This window comes from Anarhichas minor, unplaced genomic scaffold, assembly GCF_050575085.1.
Source record: "Anarhichas minor isolate MPS153535 unplaced genomic scaffold, ASM5057508v1 ptg000007l, whole genome shotgun sequence".
Classification (NCBI taxonomy): domain Eukaryota; kingdom Metazoa; phylum Chordata; class Actinopteri; order Perciformes; family Anarhichadidae; genus Anarhichas; species Anarhichas minor.
This window is the reverse complement of record NW_027466453.1, coordinates 3,225,078-3,246,570: the sequence shown is the minus strand read 5'-3', so window position 1 is coordinate 3,246,570 and position 21,493 is coordinate 3,225,078. Positions and strand designations below refer to the sequence as shown.

Sequence of the window (21,493 nt, the reverse complement as noted above, 5' to 3'; positions counted from 1 at the left end):
ATGTTAAATTGAAACCTAAATCAACATGAAAGAAACACAATTAAAACTATCAATGAAAGTTAAAATACTGAATCAAAACTAAAATTACCAATCAAAGAAGTACAATTAAAATGATCAACTGTAGTTTAAAATGCTAAATTAAAACTAAGATTAACAATCGAAATAAAAATGCAAGTCAAAAGCAAGGAATATTACAAGTTCATCCCCAAAACTCAATTTATCTATCAATCTACTGGGTGACAGAGTATTGTGTAGTTCTAAGACAATTTCACCTCTAGGTTTTCTGGGTAATGGAGTTTTCTGTAATTATCAAGCAATTACTCCTCCAACCGATAGGTGGTAAAGTTGTCTCTTCTTCTTCTATGGTGTTTTTTTAAAAAATCCGCGCGAAAACAGACAAAGGACTAATGCTATTAGCGCCTATCGCTACAGGCTGAGCTAACCGGCAAAAACATGTCTTCAGCACACAGACAAAACACCGTAGTTTTAACTCGTATAACATGCCGCATTCACACACTTTATTTCTGCTAGACCAGGCCTTGGCCTTCCACCAACGTACCGGTTATTTTTTTATAATCTCCTCTTACCTAGATATCTAAGGTAAGCACCGAAGCTGTCAGCAGCCTCAAGCTAACCATTTCATTCACGCCGCACTTCGCCACAACAATCTTTCACAACGCTATTTTCAGCACTGCAACAATCATGTATCACGAAGTACAACTGTTAGTACACTGTACTATGTTCCCCTTCTTTCTTGTCTACCCACGCCAGATTATTTCCCCGTGAACTCAAGTCAAAACCAGCGCTTTGTTACAGCCAGCCTCCTTCCAGCGGAGCTAACCAGCCAGCCTCCTTCCAGCGGAGCTAACGAAAGCGTGACCCCGTTCTTTTCGGCTCTTTAAACTCGTATTAAATGTATTCCCTCCCGTATATTTGAGCCTTTAGTTGCCTAGACCCAAGACGCAAATGCAAGACCCCAAGAGACCTCGCTTCGCGATCTCAGTCCGCTTGTAGCTCACTCAAGGCTCTGTTATCTCGCCTGAACTGCACAATTCAGAGCTAGCACTCACTCAAATATCACCATGCAGAGCTACCACTGACTCACCAAACCACCTCGTTTAGATTACCAAATTAAACATCACATACCAGTATTCGTAATTCAGCCTGCAAATGTGCCTCATAGAGTAGACCAGCTACTTTAAAGTTTTCAGTCAATACACATTACCAGTTTGCTGCGGTCTCCCCCTCGTCTTCAGGCTTTCAGAGGCACGCAGACCCTCGACACATTCCCTAAGTTTTCCTATACTAACTATACAGATTTTATTAAAAAGGTTCTGTTTACCTGTTTGTCTGTGGGCCCAGAATGTGTCGAGTGTCAACAACCTCTTCCACTCCGTGTTCGAGGTCCAGCAATTATCACGTCGGCGGATCACCAATTTGTTAGGGTTAGATGTTTTCAGGGGAGACCCAGACCGCTGGACTTTCCAGTCGCACCAAAAATGAACTGGATCCGGTTAACAATCAAAAAGTATTTAATAAACAAGAGAAGCTAGAACAGTTGCAAACTGAATTACTCTATCGATATCAATATGTCCCCAGGGCAGAGTTCTCACAAGGCCCACTAAATAGCCCAGCCCAGCTGGTAAACTACCCAGAGTGGTAACGGCGCGAACTCTGGCAAAAACCCTCTGGAACTAAGCCTATATTTAAAAGTCTCTGTCCGAAAGTTTAAATGTCCAGTATCAGCCTCTGTGGTTGGCCGAAATTCAATAGCCCCTCCTGGCTTGGGGCAGTTATCATCTCAGTGTTTGGTTGAAGTCGTCCGGACTCCTCCTCAGGTCCTGGTGGTCAGTTGTCCATCCCTCTGTTCTCTGCTGCACCTCTGTAAAGACTCACTCGAAATGATCTCTTTCTGACCCTCAAAACTATTCATACAGTGTTTTAATACCTTTAGTGACTATACTTCTATGGTTTAATACATTCAATGAGTAAAATACTATAACATAATATCCTCTACAAGTAAGAATATTGTAAACATAATACATTCCATAAGTAAATATGTTGTGACTTTTTAACCTATTTTGACATTATTATTGTTGTGACACTTCTACTCACCACTAGGGGTGTTATTTAATCCTACTTATATTTCTAATACTGAAATCCTTAACAATATTCAGCCTTGATTTTAATCCTAAACACCAGCAGAGTTGTCTCAAACATACTTTTAATGCCGCCGTCATTTACAATCTCCAGCAGCGGATCCTTTGTCGCCACATATTCTGCAGAGCGGGTTTGGCTCGTCAGAATTACTCCTGATATTTAATCAGACTCCTGATATTGTCTGTTAAATGAAGCTTTCATTTTCTTGGAAGTTGAAGGTTCTTCTTCTGTCTCCTTAGTGGCCTTTCCCCTTTGCAAAGAAGCTCTCCAAAAGTTATTTACTCATTTTCGCTAGTTTGCGGGCTTAATTTTTGAGGTAACGTATCACGTGACCGAGACAGTCTTGACATGTCAAGAGGCACAGAAGGATGAAATTGCGAGAGAATCCGGTCATTTTTCTAAATAAAACTTCTTTCACACTCTGATAATCAATAAAACCACTGTTCTACATAGTTTGCTCCATCGGGTGAGAAACAAGGTGGTATTTTGTTTTAACAGGTGGCAACAGATAGTGCAGAGTGACACAATTGTTGCTACTAGACAGTTTGAGGAGAAAACTGTAAGGCACATTTTAAACCTGTTTGATCAGTTTCTGGTGTCAGGCGGAACAGAATTGTTCCCAGTGTGTAATGTTCGTGTGGTTGTACTTCAAAAGAAAATTGGTCATTTGTTCAGCTCTTTGGCCTGCAGAATCTCCGCCAAAAGTTCTCCTCTCAAACGGGTCTTGGAGTAGTGCTCGCACTCGCCTGTAGAGACTTCTCCTGACGAGAACGCATTTGAATACGAAATTTGTCCTCTGCATTTAACCCATCCCTAGTTTATTGGGAGCAGTGGGCAAGATGAGCGGATTGCCGGCAGGTCACACACACACACACACACACACACACACACACACGTGACAACGGGTGTGGTAAGGACCCAGGAGCATTACGACAGACACACTGGATAGTTGGAATCAAAGCTTTATTTTCCTCTGGACACACAACAGGTAACAGTCTTCGATAAACACAGATGGATAATCCCACACGGTGGACCGACAAGCCGTCAAGGGCAGGCAGACAGAATCCCAAGGAAACAGCGGCAGGATCTCGTGGTCGGGGACAGAAGACTGAGTGAATTACCGTGGCAGAGGCAAGGTGGATAAGTCCAACCAGGCAGGGTCGGTAACGGGAAATCAGGCGGAGGGTGTTGGCTGGAAGGTCTGGCATGAATGCTGAGAACGATCTGGCAGTGAGTGTGTGTGTGACTGGGGCCTAAATAGTGGGTGCAGCAGAGTGAGCAGGTGAGAGTGATGAGCTGATGAGGTGGGTGTGACTAGCTGGTGCACTGAATAAGATGATTGGGTAAGTGAGAGATAGGTTTTCCAACTGCCAATAAAATGGGAACAAGAAGAAGGGAGTGGCAGAAAAAAACAAGATAGTAGTGGCAGAACTGTGACACATCTATGTTGTGTGAGAAGAGACGAGTGGAACCCTGGTGAGAGCAAATGGTGAGCACTATGTCTTCCATGCAGTATTTGTGCTAAAAAGTTAAATACTTATAGCTGTTCCTGGCATTCTGTTTGTTTTATAATGGATGGATTACACATTAAGTTTTGTTTCTTAGTTACTGGTCATGAACATCCAGTACAGCCTATAGTGTCAGTTGATTTTTTGTTTTTTTCCTCTAAATTACATCAATTTATCTTTTAACATTAGATTTAAATGAATGAGTTGCTTAAATGTGAGGATGAATTGTTTTTATGTAACTCTCTGGCTATTCATTATGAATGATTGCAATCTTCTTTTTGTAAAGTAGCTCTCCAGTGTTGTCAGCCCTGTTTGAATTTAGGACTACAATTATGACTACACATAGAATATATGCTTCAATTTGGGATGTTATTCTATAATGAGTTGAAGAAGGATGTAGTAATCGTTGAGAATCATCTGTGGACATCCTGACGTATGTTTATATAACTCAAACATGCAACGCAGGATTCAACCTTAAAAATTTTAAATTTTGTTAAAACTACATAAAACGATTCTAGTTAGTCACACCTGTGCCCTCTGAAGTTAGTAAACAGATAATTATTGAGAAGAGCAGCAGGATGTTTAGGGAGTGCTGTTTGTTCTGTGTTAAATGTCCGTGTGTGTGATGGCACAATTCCAGTTCAGTCTTGCAGCAGTGTTTCACGCAAATGTTGAATACCAGATTTGGGAAAGATTTGATGAAATGTGGAGGACTGGGTGCTTCAATATGAGTCTAGGAATCATAGGATGTATATAAAAACATAAAAGTGTGTATCTTTCTTTTCAGATGGCTGTGTTTAACAGAGCACTGTTTAAGATGGCTGCTGTTGTGAGCATCATCACCCTGGTCATATTCTATCTTATGATGTATCATAAATATCCTGGAGAGCTAACCCGAGAGGCTCCCACTACACAAAAACTCAGGTAAAGCCCACTCTGTGTCCATGTGTGTTTGCATGCTACCCCCTCTTTATCTAATTTTAACAATATTTGACATTTCCATTGAGTTGTAATTGGGTGATCTCAAGCAACTCTGTGATAATTGAAAGCAGAGGTTCGTTGCTCAGTAAAAAACTAATTTATCCCGCATGCCACCCCGAAGAAATACAGGCCGACTTTGTGAGAGCCAAAAATCCAAAATAGCTACCAATCAGCAATGTTGTAAATTATCTTTTCAAAATGTGTTGGCCTGCAATGCTGAACAGTACATGGTTTCACTGACGTTTTGGGTCGAGGAATTCATAATTGGTTTTGTTTTGACCTTTAGATCTGAGAAGGCTGACGAGTCTAAGCTCCAAAATATTAAGTTGTCATAGAGCCTTCATATTAATCTCTAACAAAAGCTATGCTCATGATCAGTTGAGTTATGAACACTAAAAGTACAAGAGACCATCTCAGAGGTAAGAAATGTCAATGTTTGTAATTGATAACAAGTAAACCTTGTTCAATGAATTACTGGTAATGACTAATTTCTGAATAAATTGAATGATGAACTGCCACCTGCAAAAGTTCTCTGACGACTCTGCAATCGTCGGCCTCATTTCTGCCGGTGATGACGGGGAATACAGGGAACTGAACCAGGACTTTATGGGATTGTGCCAGCGGTACCGCCTCCAGATCAACTCTGGTAAAACCAAAGAGCTGGTGGTGGACTTCCGCCGGGGTAAACACACTCCTCCAGTACCAGTGAACATCCAGGGAATTGAGATTGTGAGATCTTATAAGTACCTGGGTGTTCACTTGAACAATAAACTGGACTGGACTGACCATACACATGCACTTTACAAAAAGGGTCAGAGCAGACTCTCTGCTGATGAGACTGAGGTCTTTTGGAGTGTAGGGAGCACTCCTGAGGACCTTCTTCGACTCTGTGGTGGCATCAGCGGTATTTTATGGAGTGGCCTGCTGGGGCAGCTGCATTTCGACAGCCGACGGGAACAGACTAAACAAACTCATCAAGAAGGCCAGCAGTGTGCTGGGGTGTCCACTGGATATGGTGGAGGTGGTGGGAGAGAGGAGGATGATGGCTAAGCTATCATCCCTGATGGACAACACCTCCCACCCCATGCGGGACGCCCTGGCAGCTCTGTGCAGCTCCTTCAGCCACCGGCTGATTCACCCCCGGTGTGTAAAGGAGAGGTACCGCAGGTCCTTCCTTCCTGCCGCTGTCAGGCTGCACAAACAGCTCTGCTCCCAGTAGACCACCAAACACAAAAATCTGTGCAGTATAAATACACTGTGCAATACAACAATTCTGTCTGTATATATAATCTTTTTAGTTATATTTTTACTTAGTTAATATACTTTACTGTTTAATACTTATTTATAATACTTGATTTAATACATTGTTTTTTTACTACGTCTCTTGTTTGCACTATCCACTGTCATGAGAAGTTCTTCAGGTTGGTCGACCGAGGACGCAATCCCCATACTGTACTGAGTGTACCAACGTGAAGGGAACCTTGCAAGGAGTCTAAGATGGTTATTCAGTGCAAGCCTAAAGCAATGTTGGGCATCATAGTTCTTCTTAAGTGACAATATGACAAAGCAGAGAACTAACTAAATTGTGACTTCCATATTACCCCCATCATTCCAGGTTGCCACCCATGAGTCATCTGCCCCCACCTGGTCCATGCACTTGTCCCAGTGGCTCAACTCTACTCAAAGAACACCTTCCAAAGGATCAGTATGGGGAGCTGGTGAAACGCCGCACTAAGGAGCTCCATCAACACAAAGCCAGGTAGTGGCCGAATGCTCGGAGAGTTCACTAAAGGTGGAGAAACTGGACAAATCAAGCGGATGTCTTCCAAAGCAACTGCCTTTTTAAGCACAAAATTCACTCTGTTTGTAACTATTCCTCTACTGCAAACAGTGAAACACTATCCAGGAAAAACGGAGAAGGGATTGTATGTATGTATGTATGTAAAAAAGACTTTGGAAGATATCCGCTTGACACCCTACCACCTTTCCCTATGTCTTCAACAGGACTACGTCTGTATTATCCAGACTGCTGTTTGCTTTGCCAAACTCTCCACTGCAGTATCCCATCCAGGGTTTTAAAGTACTCCCTTTGACCTCCACTCTCATACCAGGTATGCTACACTCAGTATATAGCTCCGAGCATTTTTATCAATACAAAGATTTTACATTACACTACAATTTGACGTAATAGCAAGTTGGAAGAAGTCATTTAGTCATTAGAAAATACAGTGAAAAGCAATGTTGTACCATTCAGGGAGCTAAAACTCCGAAGTTATAGTCCTAGGTTTCTCCGCTGATAAAAATGTTTGGCAACTGTGAATAGTAATGAGCAATAAACAATACCACAACAAATGAGACATCGCAATATGAAAGATGTATTACTGACGGGCGAAATCACAAAGAATGAACTGCAGACGCTGGTAGCACCATGCAATGTTCAACTGCTATCTGCCCTGTGTCAAGGTTCACAAAAGAAATTGAGCTAATAACATTACAGCGCAAACATGCCCATTAGGTTTTGCAACTAAGTGTGATTTGCCCTTTTTTGTATCGGAAGAAGACAAAATAGGAAGAAAGAAAAAATATTATTCAATGCTGCCGCGATTTTCAAGGTGGACATCAGTAAATATAATTTGTATTAGAAAAAACGAATCACTTTTGGACCAGTTTTGAACATCTTTTCAACGGAAAGATGCTCACTTGAATATTGTACATGTAATAATTTATATTGCTGTATGCCAAACAACAATGTTTTGACCGTCTTCTTATTTGTACATCACTCTGTTTTACTCACTTCCTCCCCATTTAAAGTGTGTACGGCCCCACTCGCTTTCTGTCGTGTATTTTACATGTAAAATGGCCTAAAGTAAATTTGATAAAGTTGCGCTACAGCGACAGTCCATAAAGACAGTCCCCAACATTAACTAACACACGTTTATGTTTACTGTTGGCCCATGCTGCTGTAGCTACAAGCTAACGTTACCAGCTAACATGCTAACGCTACAAACTAGCAGCCCGCATCGTGAGCAGCATAAGTATTAGAAATTGCTAATTTCAGTTTGCAATAATGGAATTCAGTAGTTCAAGTACTTTTATTCCATCAGCTCGTTCCCGTGCCGAGTAGCCAGACCAGTGCATCGTTCAAAGTTGTGGAAGCAGTATGAGCCAAAGTGCCTGTGCATGCGTGTTTCAGCAGTAAACACACTCGTATTTTACATTAATGTACAGACAGAATGTACACTGCTCTCATTCTGATGTCCTGGGAGCTTCTTGTTGGCAGCATACTGTCTATAGTTCCATATTTATGACATTATATCTGAAACATGAAATGTGTTCAAATCTAATCTTCGCGTAGACCACATTTCACCGACCAGTGTAATATGACTTTGGAGAAATACGTTCACAGTAACCAATATCGTCTCTCTTTCAACCTACAACTGAACAAACCATCAACATTTTAAAACAAATTGGTGTTTTGTGACACGTTGATGTTTTAACCGCATTTTAGCCAGTTGAAAAGACTTAAAAATAGGTCTTAGACGTTCAGACTGAATTTCAAACGGTTTTCAACAAGAAATCAAGGTTGAAATCCTGGTTTGTGCTCACTGGGATAGGACAGGTGTCCTTCTTGTTAAAGTCAACAAAGCCAGAGATGAATATGTGTCCTTCTGTAAAAGTATGAAAGCATGAGGTCATTTTGATTTCAGGTTTAGCACTGCATGCAGGACAAAGAAGCAGCTACAAGGTTGGTGTGTAGATGCAACAGATCGGTCATTCTCACCCAGATCAACCTAATAGAATAGTAGCGTTTGGCTGGTTAATACAAGATGGCTGCATTCATGATACAGTATATTTGACCTACTACATATAAAACATAGTTAACTTTAAGGAAAATTGCAGTATATTCCAATGTGGCATATTTCCCATGAAAATGGCTATTCTGGCTTGTTGGCTATGCTAACTTTGCAATCGCCACCTTTGTTATAGAGATTCAGGGAAATAAGGACTCAGGCAAAACAAACGCAAATCATTTTGCAAATTTTCTTTTAGTAAAGACATTTCAACATACAGAAGACAATACTTTACATGTGATGTAGTCAGGATCAGAGAATTTACATTCATATTTTCATTAAAATGTCTTGGCCAATATTGCAAAGGCAGGTTTGATGTTTTATCATTGTACTGCAGCCATCTTGTTGTAAAGCCTCACTGAAACTAGGTCATCCAGGCCCTGAAACTGCTGCAAATGATGAATATGGGTTTGCTTTTAAAAGCCATTGTGTGATTTTTGTACATTTGTAACTATTGCTTTTTCCAATAATATTGACTGCCCCTAGACTTGTAATATTGCCACTATCCCAATAGTCAAAAGCTAAATCTAAACAATTGCAGAATGTGACTATGAGAATAAATTAAATAATTGACATTGGCTTGGTCACACCAGCATTTAAAGTGGCAACATTTTGCAATTAGTTCAGGCTTTGTCCAGTGCTTTAAACAATCCTTTCAAATTTCTGACAGTTAGCATGCACATTAGATGAGCGATTTGTTTGCCACCTCTTTTCAGTAAGTCTCTTTTGATGATGTACACAATCCTTTGTGCAATTTACTCCCCCCTGGCATTTTATTCAGTGCAAATAGAAGTTTGAGGAGCTTGTGACCGACTAGTGATGGTATGTTCCTGGCTGGCTAGTACATTAGCGGTTAGGTTGCCCGCTATCACAGTTTAACAACTATACCCGTGATTAGTTGCTGTATCAAGCATCTATAACCAAATATTTGGCAAAAAATCTGGTATTTTTTATGTGCCATTTTCTGGTCTGACAAAACCCTTCAGCAAAACCTCACTGTAAGGGCAGTGGTGTAGCTGCCCACCCTATTCTTAAAGCTTTAGTTGGCTGCACACATTGAGCCCATTGCAGGGACCCTTCTGCTCTTTCCTGCACCGCCGGCAGGGATGCCCTTGCTTTCTCCGATTGTCTGTCTGATTTTGATTTTGTGGCTGTGGTGTGGGGACCTATCCTAACCTCGGGACTGGGGCATGCACTTCTAACGCTGTAGACGTAAAATGATTATGAAGCCCCTGTATTTGCAACATACCATATCGGCAGCAAGACAGTAATGCAAATATTACACACGCATATTGTAAATGTCAATGCTAGTGTGCTCAGTGCCAACTGGAAAGGTGATGGTTCCGTTAGCGGTTAGCCAAAAGCACCTTCCAAAACAACAAAAGTGAGCCACAAGCGGCCGAAGGGTACGCAGCAGTGTGTGTACTGGTAGTCCCGTTAGCAGTTAGCCAAACACATCGCAAACTGTTATCCCCTCACTGTGGGTGCAGAATAGTGGATGGGGGGGTCGGAGATTACTCCTGGCAAAGGGCCGATTAAGAGTAGTGAGAGAGGGTTCAGCTGGCAGTCAATGGTGGTACAAAACGGACAATAATAAGTTGTTTTGAGAAAGTTTGAGTTAACGTAGCCATTCGAGGTCTTTAAGCATACAGCCATAACTGGGCACCCAAAAGATAATGCAGTTTGCTGTAGCAGAATGCAAGATTAGCAGTGGACAGACACATAGGTGCACACTTACTCACTCACAGATGCCCGCACACATATCTCATAATCCTCCTGGCGGAGATAATAATATGAATAACAATATTAGAGTATGCAGACATTTTGTTGACCAATATACAAATTATGCGCCAAACAGGTCTGTATTATTACTCTTAACAATCTGTTTCCAAATTCTTTACAGCAGAGTCATAGCAGCATTATGTGTAGCTATTTTCCAAATAATCAAATTTCAGCTCTTTAAACTGAATACCAGTGAAAATCTCTCCTACACACAAAATGTGTGCAAGCAAGTTCTATCTGTGTTAGTGGCGCTAGCGCTTGTTTGGTGGCCATAGGTCACATGTATTTATATAAATTCAGCTTGATATACCAAGTAAACTGCCGTACAAACTGCCAGTAAACGCATTGTGCTGAGGGAACCTGTGATGTTATCCAGATGCAGATTAAAAATGATTGAGCGTTTTCTCTATTGTATATGTGTACTTTCCGTTCTCTGTGGTTTATTCAGGTGTGTCTACTCTAGGTGTCCTTGAATGTGTCTAAAGGGGTCCTGACCACAGAGATTACTGCTGACGGAGTGAAGGTCCAAGGTGAGATTCCAATGTCAGAACTAACTATATATAGTTTGTGATATGTGCCATACCTTTAGTTGCAATACCCGCATTGCAGTCAACTACCAGCATATAAAAATAATAAACAACAAATGATCTGCCTCATTGGTTAGTACAGTGGTTCTCAAACTGTGGGGCGCGCCCCTCTAGTGGGGCGCGGCGGTATTGCAGGTTGGGCGCAGGGGGAAATGCAGAATTTTTTTATTTCAAGAACTTTATTCATACCTGCAAACTTGTCGCTTTTCGGCGAAATTTGTCGTTTTGAATCAAAATATATCATCCACGCGAATCGTGTAGATCCGTAGAGGGTTTTTTTTGGGGGGGGGGGGTCAACATTTCTCAGCCAGCGTTTCTCAGATTGGAGTGAGACGAGGAGAAAAGGTGATGTCGTGATCTTCACAATAAAACATCTCTGATGTGACGTGTCGAGTCTTGGCCAATCAGCGTAAAGATGTCTACACCGTCTTTCCCTCCGTTACAGTTTAAGTTACGTTATGTCCCGTTACCGTTCAGACTTGCTGGGTTAAGTTAACGTCCACTACATGCGGAACTTCGTGGACTGTTAACGTTCGTCATTATCACGATTTAGGAGGAAAAAACGTAACGTGATGAAACATGCAGCCCCCCCGTGTTCCGGTTCAGTTCACGCGGTCACTCGTTAACGTTAAACCAGAACACCGGCGGGTCTGGTTGCAGGTTGTTTGTTTTAACTCAAAGTAGAATGAAAGGCCCAGATGCTGATGAGATGATGAGGTCAAAGAGCTTCAGGGAGAGGAGGCTGGTTGTGTAGCGCAGCTTGATGCAGGGCTGAGATGTGAGTGGAGGTGGGCCTGGATAAAGGTGGAGCTGGGCCTGGATAAAGGTGGAGGTCTAAACAGACGTGAGTACAGCTTCCTGCTGTCACAGTGTTTTAAATACATTGATAAGGCAGGGTATGCTAAATGCAGCCTCTGCTCCAAGGAGATAAAGTACTCACATGTCCTCATCACACTGTTCACACTGTTCACTGTGATGACCACAGCCAGTGTACCAACAGTCCCACGTGCTGTTAAATCGCAGCTATTTTACTTTTAGAATGCTACATTTTAAAGCTCATATTTAAAATAAAATGCTCCAGATACTTGTGACACGTATCTGGAGCATTTTGTTTTGTTTTGCACAGGTTGCACGTTATTGTTTTGAAAAGATATGCAGTGTAAAACTCAGTAAAACTCTTTATTGCCAAATATTTGAACTAGTTTTCTTTAGTTTTTCACAGGTTGCAGTTTATTGTTATTATCTTAGAAAGATATTCAGTGCAAAACAGGTGAATTGCAGCCACAAGAAGCTATTTTTTGTGGGCGGTGGGGCATGAACATTTTTCTTCCTCCAAAGTGGGGCGTGACAGAAAAAGTTTGAGATCCACTGGGTTCGTAGATCAACTTAACCGTTTCCAAATAATCGGCCAAATGAACGTGGCTGGTAAGCTTTCACAGCTGAACTGCATGGTTCTAATACAGAGGAGAACTTTGTACAGAAACAGTTGATATACTTTTAGACAAAGAGTTGTGGATGAATAGAATCGCATCCACCCTTGATGGTTTTAGTGCCTTATTAAGTTACATTTCATAATGATGCAACCTGAGCATTCCCTGGATTTCTCTTAGAAACGAGGTAATTTCACTTGTTTTCAAAAGAAATAAAAACTAGTGGTTGTTTCTTTTTAAAGACATCAAAACAAGACGTGTTTTCTCTTATTTCGAAAATAAATAAAAACTAGACGTTGTTTTACTTGTTTCTGTGCAATTGTCTCTTTTCAGGGCACTTCGTTAGTTGTCACTAACTGCGAAAGTTCCCTGTGTAAACACCTGATATTCTTCATGGCTTAATTTAATGTCGTCTCAAACATTTCAAACCAACATCAAATAGAGTTGGTTGGACGTTCATGATTAAACAGCTGTTGTTTGACTATTGTGACATTCTTTTAACTGTCAGGTCATGGTGAGAGCAGACTGATTATGGAGTCTAGCAGCCTGGTGACCCTCAACTACCTGCTGGCTACAGTGTCCTACACCAGCACTGTCTACCATATACACGCCGGAGACCTCGGTATGCGTCAGGGAAATTGGAGCGGAGCTACAAAATCAGAAATGAAATGCTCAAAATGATGTGCATAAGTCCTAATACAGCAAATGTAATGGGAAAAGAACAAGTGCAGTTTTCAATGTTTTGTACAGCTATCTGTGTGCATGAATGTGTGTTTAATGTAAAGTTACTGTGGAAAATGTTTGTGCATTTTGTTTGTTCTTAGATTCACCGGCAGCTTAGTTTGAGCCCACTTTGTTTTCTACAGTAAACTTTTCTGTTCTTAGCATCCTTCCAGTTTGACAACCATGAAGCCGTGTTTCCCATTACCATCAAACAGCCTCTCCTTCCAGTCCTGTACGACATGGGAACAGGTAGGTGTGCACTCGTCATGGTGGTCTGGGGTTTAAATTCAAGTTAGTGGGAGAAGGAGGGAGGAATAAATGTATCTGAAGAAGAATGGACAGCAATATGGAATATGGACATTTCAATGAAAGAGTAGCGGCTCGTAGACATGGAGAGAAACCCTTCTGTTGCTGGAGAGGATGTGGAAACCAAAATGCAAACTATTACCATATTTTTTGGGATTGCCCTGTTATCAAAGACTATTGGAGCGGGATACACACGGCCCTACAGAACATGTTTAATGGTGAAATAGCCCTAGAAAGTAAGACCATGTATCTTAGATATTTACCTGAAAATGTGTCAAAAAGAGACAAATATTTAATAAATGTACTTCTGGTGGCCGATAAAAAGACTCTTAACAGGAAATAGTTGTCACAAGAGTCCAATCTGAATACATGGATGGACATTACAATGGACAAGATAACAGCATCTGTCAACTACAAATTGTAAAAAACGGGATATATGTAACACCCCATAGTCCTGACTTTAAGTTCATAAATCGATGAATGTACCATAGAGAATAGATCACTCCCTAGTGATATAGTTTTTCTTTTTGTTCTTTGTATTTTTCTTAATGTGTATACCTCAAATGGGCATCATCTGAAGATCTGTATATACCGTATACATTGTCTAAAAGACATCTGTAAATGTCTGACTGATGCCAACTATCAATGAAACGTAAATAAAAAGAATAAAGTTAGTATTCAATTATTTATGGCAGGAAAGTGCTGTTTCTCTACTCTGTGCTAGAACCGCATGATCATCAAACTGTATGATTTTCTTTTTAAAGCGTAAAAGCTGCCCTCTAGTATATTTACTACTATTCAGTTTTCAAACTTAACCTACAAAAGATGCCGGAAGATGAAACTAACTGTCTTGCTTTTGGGTAAACTGCTGTGGACCAGTTTGTATTAAGTACTTGCATGTGTGCTATTATCAGTAACAGCTTGCATCATTTCCTGTAACGATGCAAGTTACTTATTCGTGATACAAACACTTTTGAATGAACTACTCAATTAACTTTATTTATAAAGCACATTTCTAGTTCAAACTGCTTGAAAGTAAGGAAACGGGCACTGTGACAAGTAAATTGTCCTGTTTCTAAACCCAAATAAAAGTCGCCTCAATTACGCTGAAAACCTGCTACAATAAATCGCCAACAGGTTCATGGTCAACTGTGCTGACGATTCATTGAGTTTTACCGTTTTCTCTTTTCTTTAACGTCTCTTCTCTGTCAGATATCAGCTCTCAAGTCACCGTCGTCACCAAGACGTTCCTGCGCTACACACAACTCAAGGTGTTGCTGAGTAGCATCCGGCGTTTCTATAGCAACATAGAAGTCGTCATCGCAGATGACAGCTTTGAACCGGAGAACATTACTGGAGAACACATCAGACAGTACATCATGCCTCCAGCACAGGTACACACACACACACACACACACACACTTATTGTTGGTCATCACTTTTTTTAAATTTATTGTTGGTCATCACTTTTTTCTCAAATTTTCGTGAGGTTACACCGAGGAAGGTGATCTAAGCATCAATAAAACACCTGATTTATTTGCACATGATCTTCTGATGTATTCAACTATTGGTTTAAACTTTTGGCAGAATGACCTTTTATGTTTTTTCATTTTGACAATGCAACTATTAATTTATTGAAAGGTTATTTGATGTTGTTTGTCAATGCTCTGTATTGCATTGAACTTGTCACCTGAAATGAACATTAAAATAACATGTTTTCTCCCTCAGGGCTGGTTTGCCGGCAGGAATCTGGGTGTCTCTCAGGTAACCACCAAGTACCTCCTGTGGGTGGACGATGACTTTGTGTTTACGGAGGAGACGAAGATAGAGAAGCTGGTGGAGGTGATGGAGGCGGTCCCTGAACTGGATGTGGTGAGAATAAAAAGGGCTCGTGTCTGAGGGGTCAGTTGTGTTGATTATTTCAAGTGAAATAGACAGAAAGAAAGAGAAAGAAAGAAAGTATAGTTATATCTGTCAGGTGTTCTCCAGATTTCTGCTCCTCACTACATTTATTTCTGAATACACTCTACATTGATTTTTGTGTGGATTTGGTAAGTTTGAGTTTATTTTCGTCTGGAAAAAGGTTTTCTATCTGAGGTTCACATCAGGGCAGAGAGTCCAGTATGTAAAAGACATACTGTCCTTCTCAAACATCACTGTTTATCCTCCTCTGCACCTGTCTTCTTGTTGTTTTTGTCAACTAGAGCCGATCCCAGTATGTAATCTGGTTGCCAGTTTTATAACCAGTTTTCCCGATCTCTCTGTTCTCGTCAGCTGGGCGCGTCAGTACAAGGGAACCGGTTTTATTTCTCTCTCATATATGAGGAAGGAGAGGAAATGGAGGGCGGCTGCCTCTACAGAAAGTCTGGGGGGAAGTTCCATCCACTTCCTGGTTACCCACAATGCTTTATGGCCAGTGGGGTGGTCAACTTCTTCCTGGCTCGAACCCATGCCGTACAGAGGGTGGGATTTGACCCTAAGCTCCAGAGGGTAGCGCACTCGGGTAGGTCTAGAGTTTGGAGTCCAAGGGGCAGTAAGTCCACACTCTTTTAGTTTTCGTTGGCGTCTTTCTAAAAGTGTGAATGTCTGTCTCTGACTCCAGAGTTCTTTATGGATGGCCTGGGCTCCTTGATGGTTGCCTCGTGTGACCACGTGTCCATCGGCCATCAGCCCAAAACGGGCCACAGCAAGGACGAGGCTCTCTACAAAAGATTCAGACACCCTGCAGGGGGTGACGCAAAGCTCAAACTGCAGCTTCACTTCTTCAAAAACCACCTAAAGTGTATCAAGTATGGATAGATGACCACTTGAGGACATTGAGTGACTATTTCCCTGCACTTCTTCAAATGAATGTATTTTATATTTCTCTTTCTCCTTTTTATTGTTGGATAAAGTGAGAGGGGATCCTTTCCTTTTTTTTACGTGTGTGCGCGCGTGTGTGTGTGTGTGTGTGTGTGTGTGTGTGTATCAATTAATTATTGTGTGTCTTAATTAATTATTGTGTGTCTTAATTAATTATTATTGTGTGCCTTAATTAATTATTATTGTGTGCCTTAATTAATTATTGTGTGTCTTAATTAATTATTGTGTGTCTTAATTAATTATTATTGTGTGCCTTAATTAATTATTGTGTGTCTTAATTAATTATTGTGTGTCTTAATTAATTATTGTGTGTCTTAATTAATTATTGTGTGTCTTAATTAATTATTATTGTGTGCCTTAATCAATTATTGTGTTTTGTGAAACCATAGATCCATGTTTTTGATGCTTGACTTAATAAATTGTTAATACTTATAGATCGTCTTCTGTTCATCGAATGTAATTCCAATCAAACGATCTGCGCAGGGTCCTTCTGAAGGTGTAGTCTTTTGGAGTCGGATTATACGGTGGGCTTTTAGCCCGAGGGTAAATCACTAGTATATAGGTGGCACCATCGCGCGTGCATGTAAGTGCACCAGATTGCATGTGAAGTGTGCATTTTATGACTTTTATTTTTATTTTTTTATTTTATTTTATTTTTCGAATTTGCATAATGATCTGAAAACTGCTTTATTGCGTATATAGCGAATGTATAAAGTTGTTTTATTATTGTGTGTAGGAGTGCGTAGAGAGAGGTGTTGTGTGACTGAAACTTATTTACTCCTGCTGTAGCAGGCTGGTGTCTCCCCAAGACTGTGAGCAGGGAGCAGGGAGGGGAGGGGTCTGAAAGGTGCACTTGGTTTGCGTGCGTGCGTGTGTGTGTGGTGAATAACTGAACCGCTTTGAGCATACATGAGGGTGCGTGTGTCCGTAGAGGGGCGTATAGGAGGGCATAGAGGAGTGTGTGTGAGACTGAAACTTATTTAGGTCTACTCATACTGTAGATCAGGGGTATTCAACTAAAATTCCAAAAGGGTCAGATTGAGAAAATCTCCTTAGGCAAAAGTCTGAAACATTACAATAATATCTAACTCGCGCTATTTAGTGCCATATATAAATATATTCAAAAAGCCTAGTAGTAGTAACAACGTCTCTGTGTAGTCAACAACTGTCAAATCAAATAAAGAAAGTACACATCAATTACATTTCAATTATTATTATTCTCAGTTTTCAAATTTAACTGGATGGATTATAAATAATACATGGAAATACATAAATAAATGTTCTTCTCATTTCAAGTACAATAAGGGCTGGACTAAAGAATAACTGATTAAACAGAAAGCTTTTGAATGTGCATCTTAAAATAAAGTAATTCATTTTAGAAAAATCAATTTCACTGCATTGTCTGCAGCTTTAAATTCAGTTCATACAGGTGTGAAGTGATGTCAATAGAAAAGCCACGATATTATATTTTTGTCATCTAACAAGATAAATCAGTGAGCATGGACTTTATCTGTGGTTATTAAACCACTTGTTTCAGCTCTATTCTCTCTGTTAACATCATTAAACAGTGAATTCATGTGTTAGGATCCTGATCACATTGGGGCACAGGTTGTATTTACTATGTCTTCATTTAGAAGTGAGTGGGTACGTTTGTTCAAAAGAGTTGTGCTTTGCCTCGTAGTGCGCTTCATTTGCAGCATTTATCAATAGTTACGGTTTCTGAAACATACTGGTTTTAACGGCCTGTGGGAAGAATTAACATATAAGAGTCTGTTCATTCCTGCTTATAAATTCTATTCTCTCTGAACACGTTTCTCTTTTTGGAGAACGGCATGTGAGATAACTTCTTAGATTAGCGCAATATTCCTGCTCTTCTTTCTATTTCCTCGTCTCTCCCCCGTGTGTCACGGTGTGTGTAAACCTCGCTCGATTCAGGAAACATGTCAGAATACTCATAATTTGACTGGCTGTGCTACATCACCTGATGTGTTTCATGCACCGCTGAACAAGGGCCGTAACGGCTGAATAACACGCGCCGGTTAAAGTCCAAACTCTCACCTTAATATGTATAACCCCGAATTATCTATCGGTTTTAGGTCCTGGGTCCGGATGCAACAGCGTCTAGGTCCTCCAGTGGGGGACCCATGCTGTGTAGAGGCACTGGGTGTCTCCCTTAGAGAGAGTGTGTGTGTGTGTGTGTGTGTGTGTGTGTGTGACTGTGACTATTAACAGGACACTTAGTGAAGACACCAGTCTCTTGAAACACGATGTTTTTATTTATACTGTTTGTGTAGCAATGTAGTAACAACATATTCAACTTTAGTGGATATCTTAAGTTTTATTTTTGGCACGGTATTAATTTAAAGGGCTACCCAGAAGGCAGGAGAGCAACATGTATTTTAGAATCTAAAAGAATGGAAGAAAATACTAAAACAACCAGGGTTAAATTAAGAATATTTGTGATGATAACTACTCTATAATGTGCTGGTAATTAAATATGTCAGTATAATCTTTAAATAGCAGTATCAACTATTACAATTTAATCTAAGTTGACATACTTACTTTAGCCCCAAACAAACTTCTCATTAGACGTTTTTTTTCTTTTTTTGATGTGAAACACCTTGTTTAATTACTATTTCTTGAGTAGCTTGTAGTGTTGTGTCTAACACAGAATGACTCCCTGTTAAACTGACTGTAATTCTATTATAAGAGCAGTTGGGAACATCAGTTATTTACATTACAACAATTGATCAGCAGTTTCAGGCTCCCCATAGACACCCTCCAGTCATCCCCTTCCTCAGGCTCCCCCTGTTTTTGGCTTTGCACAAAAGTATTTTATTGCTTTCCAGTCTCTTCCATTAGCCCTTAGAGTTGGATTTTCATTCAAGCCCCTTTTCTTCAGCATTCACTCATTTCTTACGCTGTACCATATAAGGGTCACTTTGCATTTAAGGTTTCAACCATATGCTTCAAAGTAATTTATGCCAGTTTGCAAAGCATATTTACACTATTAATAAGGGTGAAAGAAGTCCTCACCACTTAGTTAAATGATGGATTCCCTGAGTGGCATGTAACAAAATGTGAAAATATAAATACATGTCTCCCTTGACAGTTAGGTTCTCCGTAGTCATATACAATTTCTTCTCCGGGGGTTTATTTGTGTGATTGGAAATGCACACAGGTGTGGGCTCTTCTGTTCATCCAGTATCTGTTGGTCACATAAGCACGAAAATCAGAATTACAGTCAGTTTAACAGGGAGTCATTCTGTGTTTATGTCAAATAATATTATGTTTAGGAGTATATGTATACACAGTATGATTAAAACAGATGATAAAAAACAAAACAAAGACAGGGTAACTTCACTGCATTACTTATTATTTTAATTGTGCTGTTTGGCTTGAGGTGATCATCATTGATGAATCTTCCAAGTCTCGCAGTGTTCTTACTGCCATCAACACTGCATAGTGAAATGATTTTTATTACATCTTAGAAACATTATTAAACGAAGTTGAAGTATATATAGTTAGAGCACTCATGCAATTGTACTTACCAGAATGTCTGTCCCCGAAAGGAGTAGAAATACAAAAAATGCTGCATCTGCATGAGAGACCAGTGATGTGTATTCCAACACTCGGGCAAGAATTCTCCCTGCTCAATGGTTTCGGTGGCCATTACCCCATGTTTAATATATTATGAAAGGGAATTACTTCATTAATTATATTATATTCATTGTGATACAAGTTTAATAAATGTTGCAACTGTCACCACATACCATGAACAACCAACACTAATAAGCTCAGCAATTATAACACTTGATGCCGATATGCATTGTTACTTTAAGGGTTTGGATTAAGCAAAAGGCTTCCTTTGAAAACAATTACTGTATCTAAATCTATAGAATTAAACATCATAACTCTGTACACAATGTATTATGGCAGTATTCATCATGTAAAACTTTCTTGCTGAGAGTTACATGATTAGGTCAATCTCTATACACAACAACAGCCTAAGCTTAGCTGAACATAAAGAGTGGAAGCATGTGGAGACCGCTAACCTGGCTCTGTCCACTGTTATAAAACACCTAGGCCACCAGAGACATCATGCTTTTTGGTTTTGTTTTACTTCATCAGCCTGCTGGTTTTGTTTTTAGTCTACAAATATGAGAGTGGCATTGGTTTTCATGTCTAACCCCTGACAAGAAAGCTAATGGGTGCCACACTGTCAAACTATGTCTTTAACCCATTTTTGGGCTGCACCTTTCATGGCAACATGTAACAGTTATAATATAGTTTTAATTATAGTTGTATTATAATCATATATCCCCAATTATAGTTAGTTATAATAGAATGCAGATACTGTAACGAAGAAACATTTCCTGCCTTATAATTCACTGGCAACTGAACTGAGTTTCTTGAACGAAGTGTTGTACCAATATACATACAGAATTGAACAGATAATCATATATTCTAATCTTATAACATAGCTTTCTCCTCACTGATGAATTCTTTCTGAAACATGACTTTATCTTTCCTCAGAAGCAATGAAGTACAAGGCTTCTTTCTCAGGAAAAAACTCTTCTGGGTCCCATTTTTCTGTGAAACATTTAAGAATATATTACACCTGAGACACATTCAAGACCTATAATTAAATTGATTAAAAATGATTGTATATAAATGATGTGTGTGGAACAGCCTAATCACTTAGGTTAGGATATGCAGCGATCAGTATTTACAAAGTAGTGTTACCAACAAATTGAATTGTAAAAAAAAAACTACAATATGGAACTTACCTCTCAAGTAAGAGTAAAAGTAGAAAAGTCTCACGGTTGGTTTTCATCCTCCAAAATGTCAAAGTGGCCAACACTTCCAAAAGGCACCAACACTCCTGTGAACCTTCTGTGAGGAGCCCAACATGTATACACAATCCTGACCAGCTACACTGTGATTAAGTGCTATTGAGACCCAAATGTGCAGTTCATTTCAGCCTTTTAAAGATGGTTTATCTAATTATCTAAGAATATATTACACATGATACACTGTCTTGACCTATGACAAGTTGATTTCAAATGATCATTTATACAGTAAGTGATAAAGCATGATAACTTGAGTGACTTTGTGAATGTATATGAAACAATCAGTATTTTTACAATATAGTTGTACCAACAATCTGAGTTGACGTAACCCCTAAAGGGGAATTTATATTTTGTTCATCTCTCTGTGTACATTTCATACAACGACCTCGTGCATGGCCTGTGTAATAAAGCCATACACAATGTGACTTTATTACATAGCTACCCCTCTTT

General features: G+C 39.9%; 1 protein-coding gene across 1 annotated transcript; it reads left to right on the top strand.

The window, feature by feature from the left end:
• Positions 1 to 2,592: 2,592 nt before the first annotated feature.
• On the top strand, positions 2,593 to 16,622 carry LOC142939721 (beta-1,4 N-acetylgalactosaminyltransferase 2-like). The gene is made up of 11 exons (XM_076082860.1): positions 2,593 to 4,592; positions 6,265 to 6,408; positions 6,654 to 6,760; positions 8,357 to 8,394; positions 10,746 to 10,812; positions 12,808 to 12,921; positions 13,185 to 13,271; positions 14,541 to 14,722; positions 15,057 to 15,200; positions 15,603 to 15,831; positions 15,931 to 16,622. The coding sequence occupies exons 1-11, from the start codon at positions 4,456 to 4,458 to the stop codon at positions 16,125 to 16,127; spliced, it is 1,446 nt and encodes a 481-aa protein (XP_075938975.1). The 5' UTR covers positions 2,593 to 4,455; the 3' UTR covers positions 16,128 to 16,622.
• The last annotated feature ends 4,871 nt before the right edge of the window (positions 16,623 to 21,493 follow it).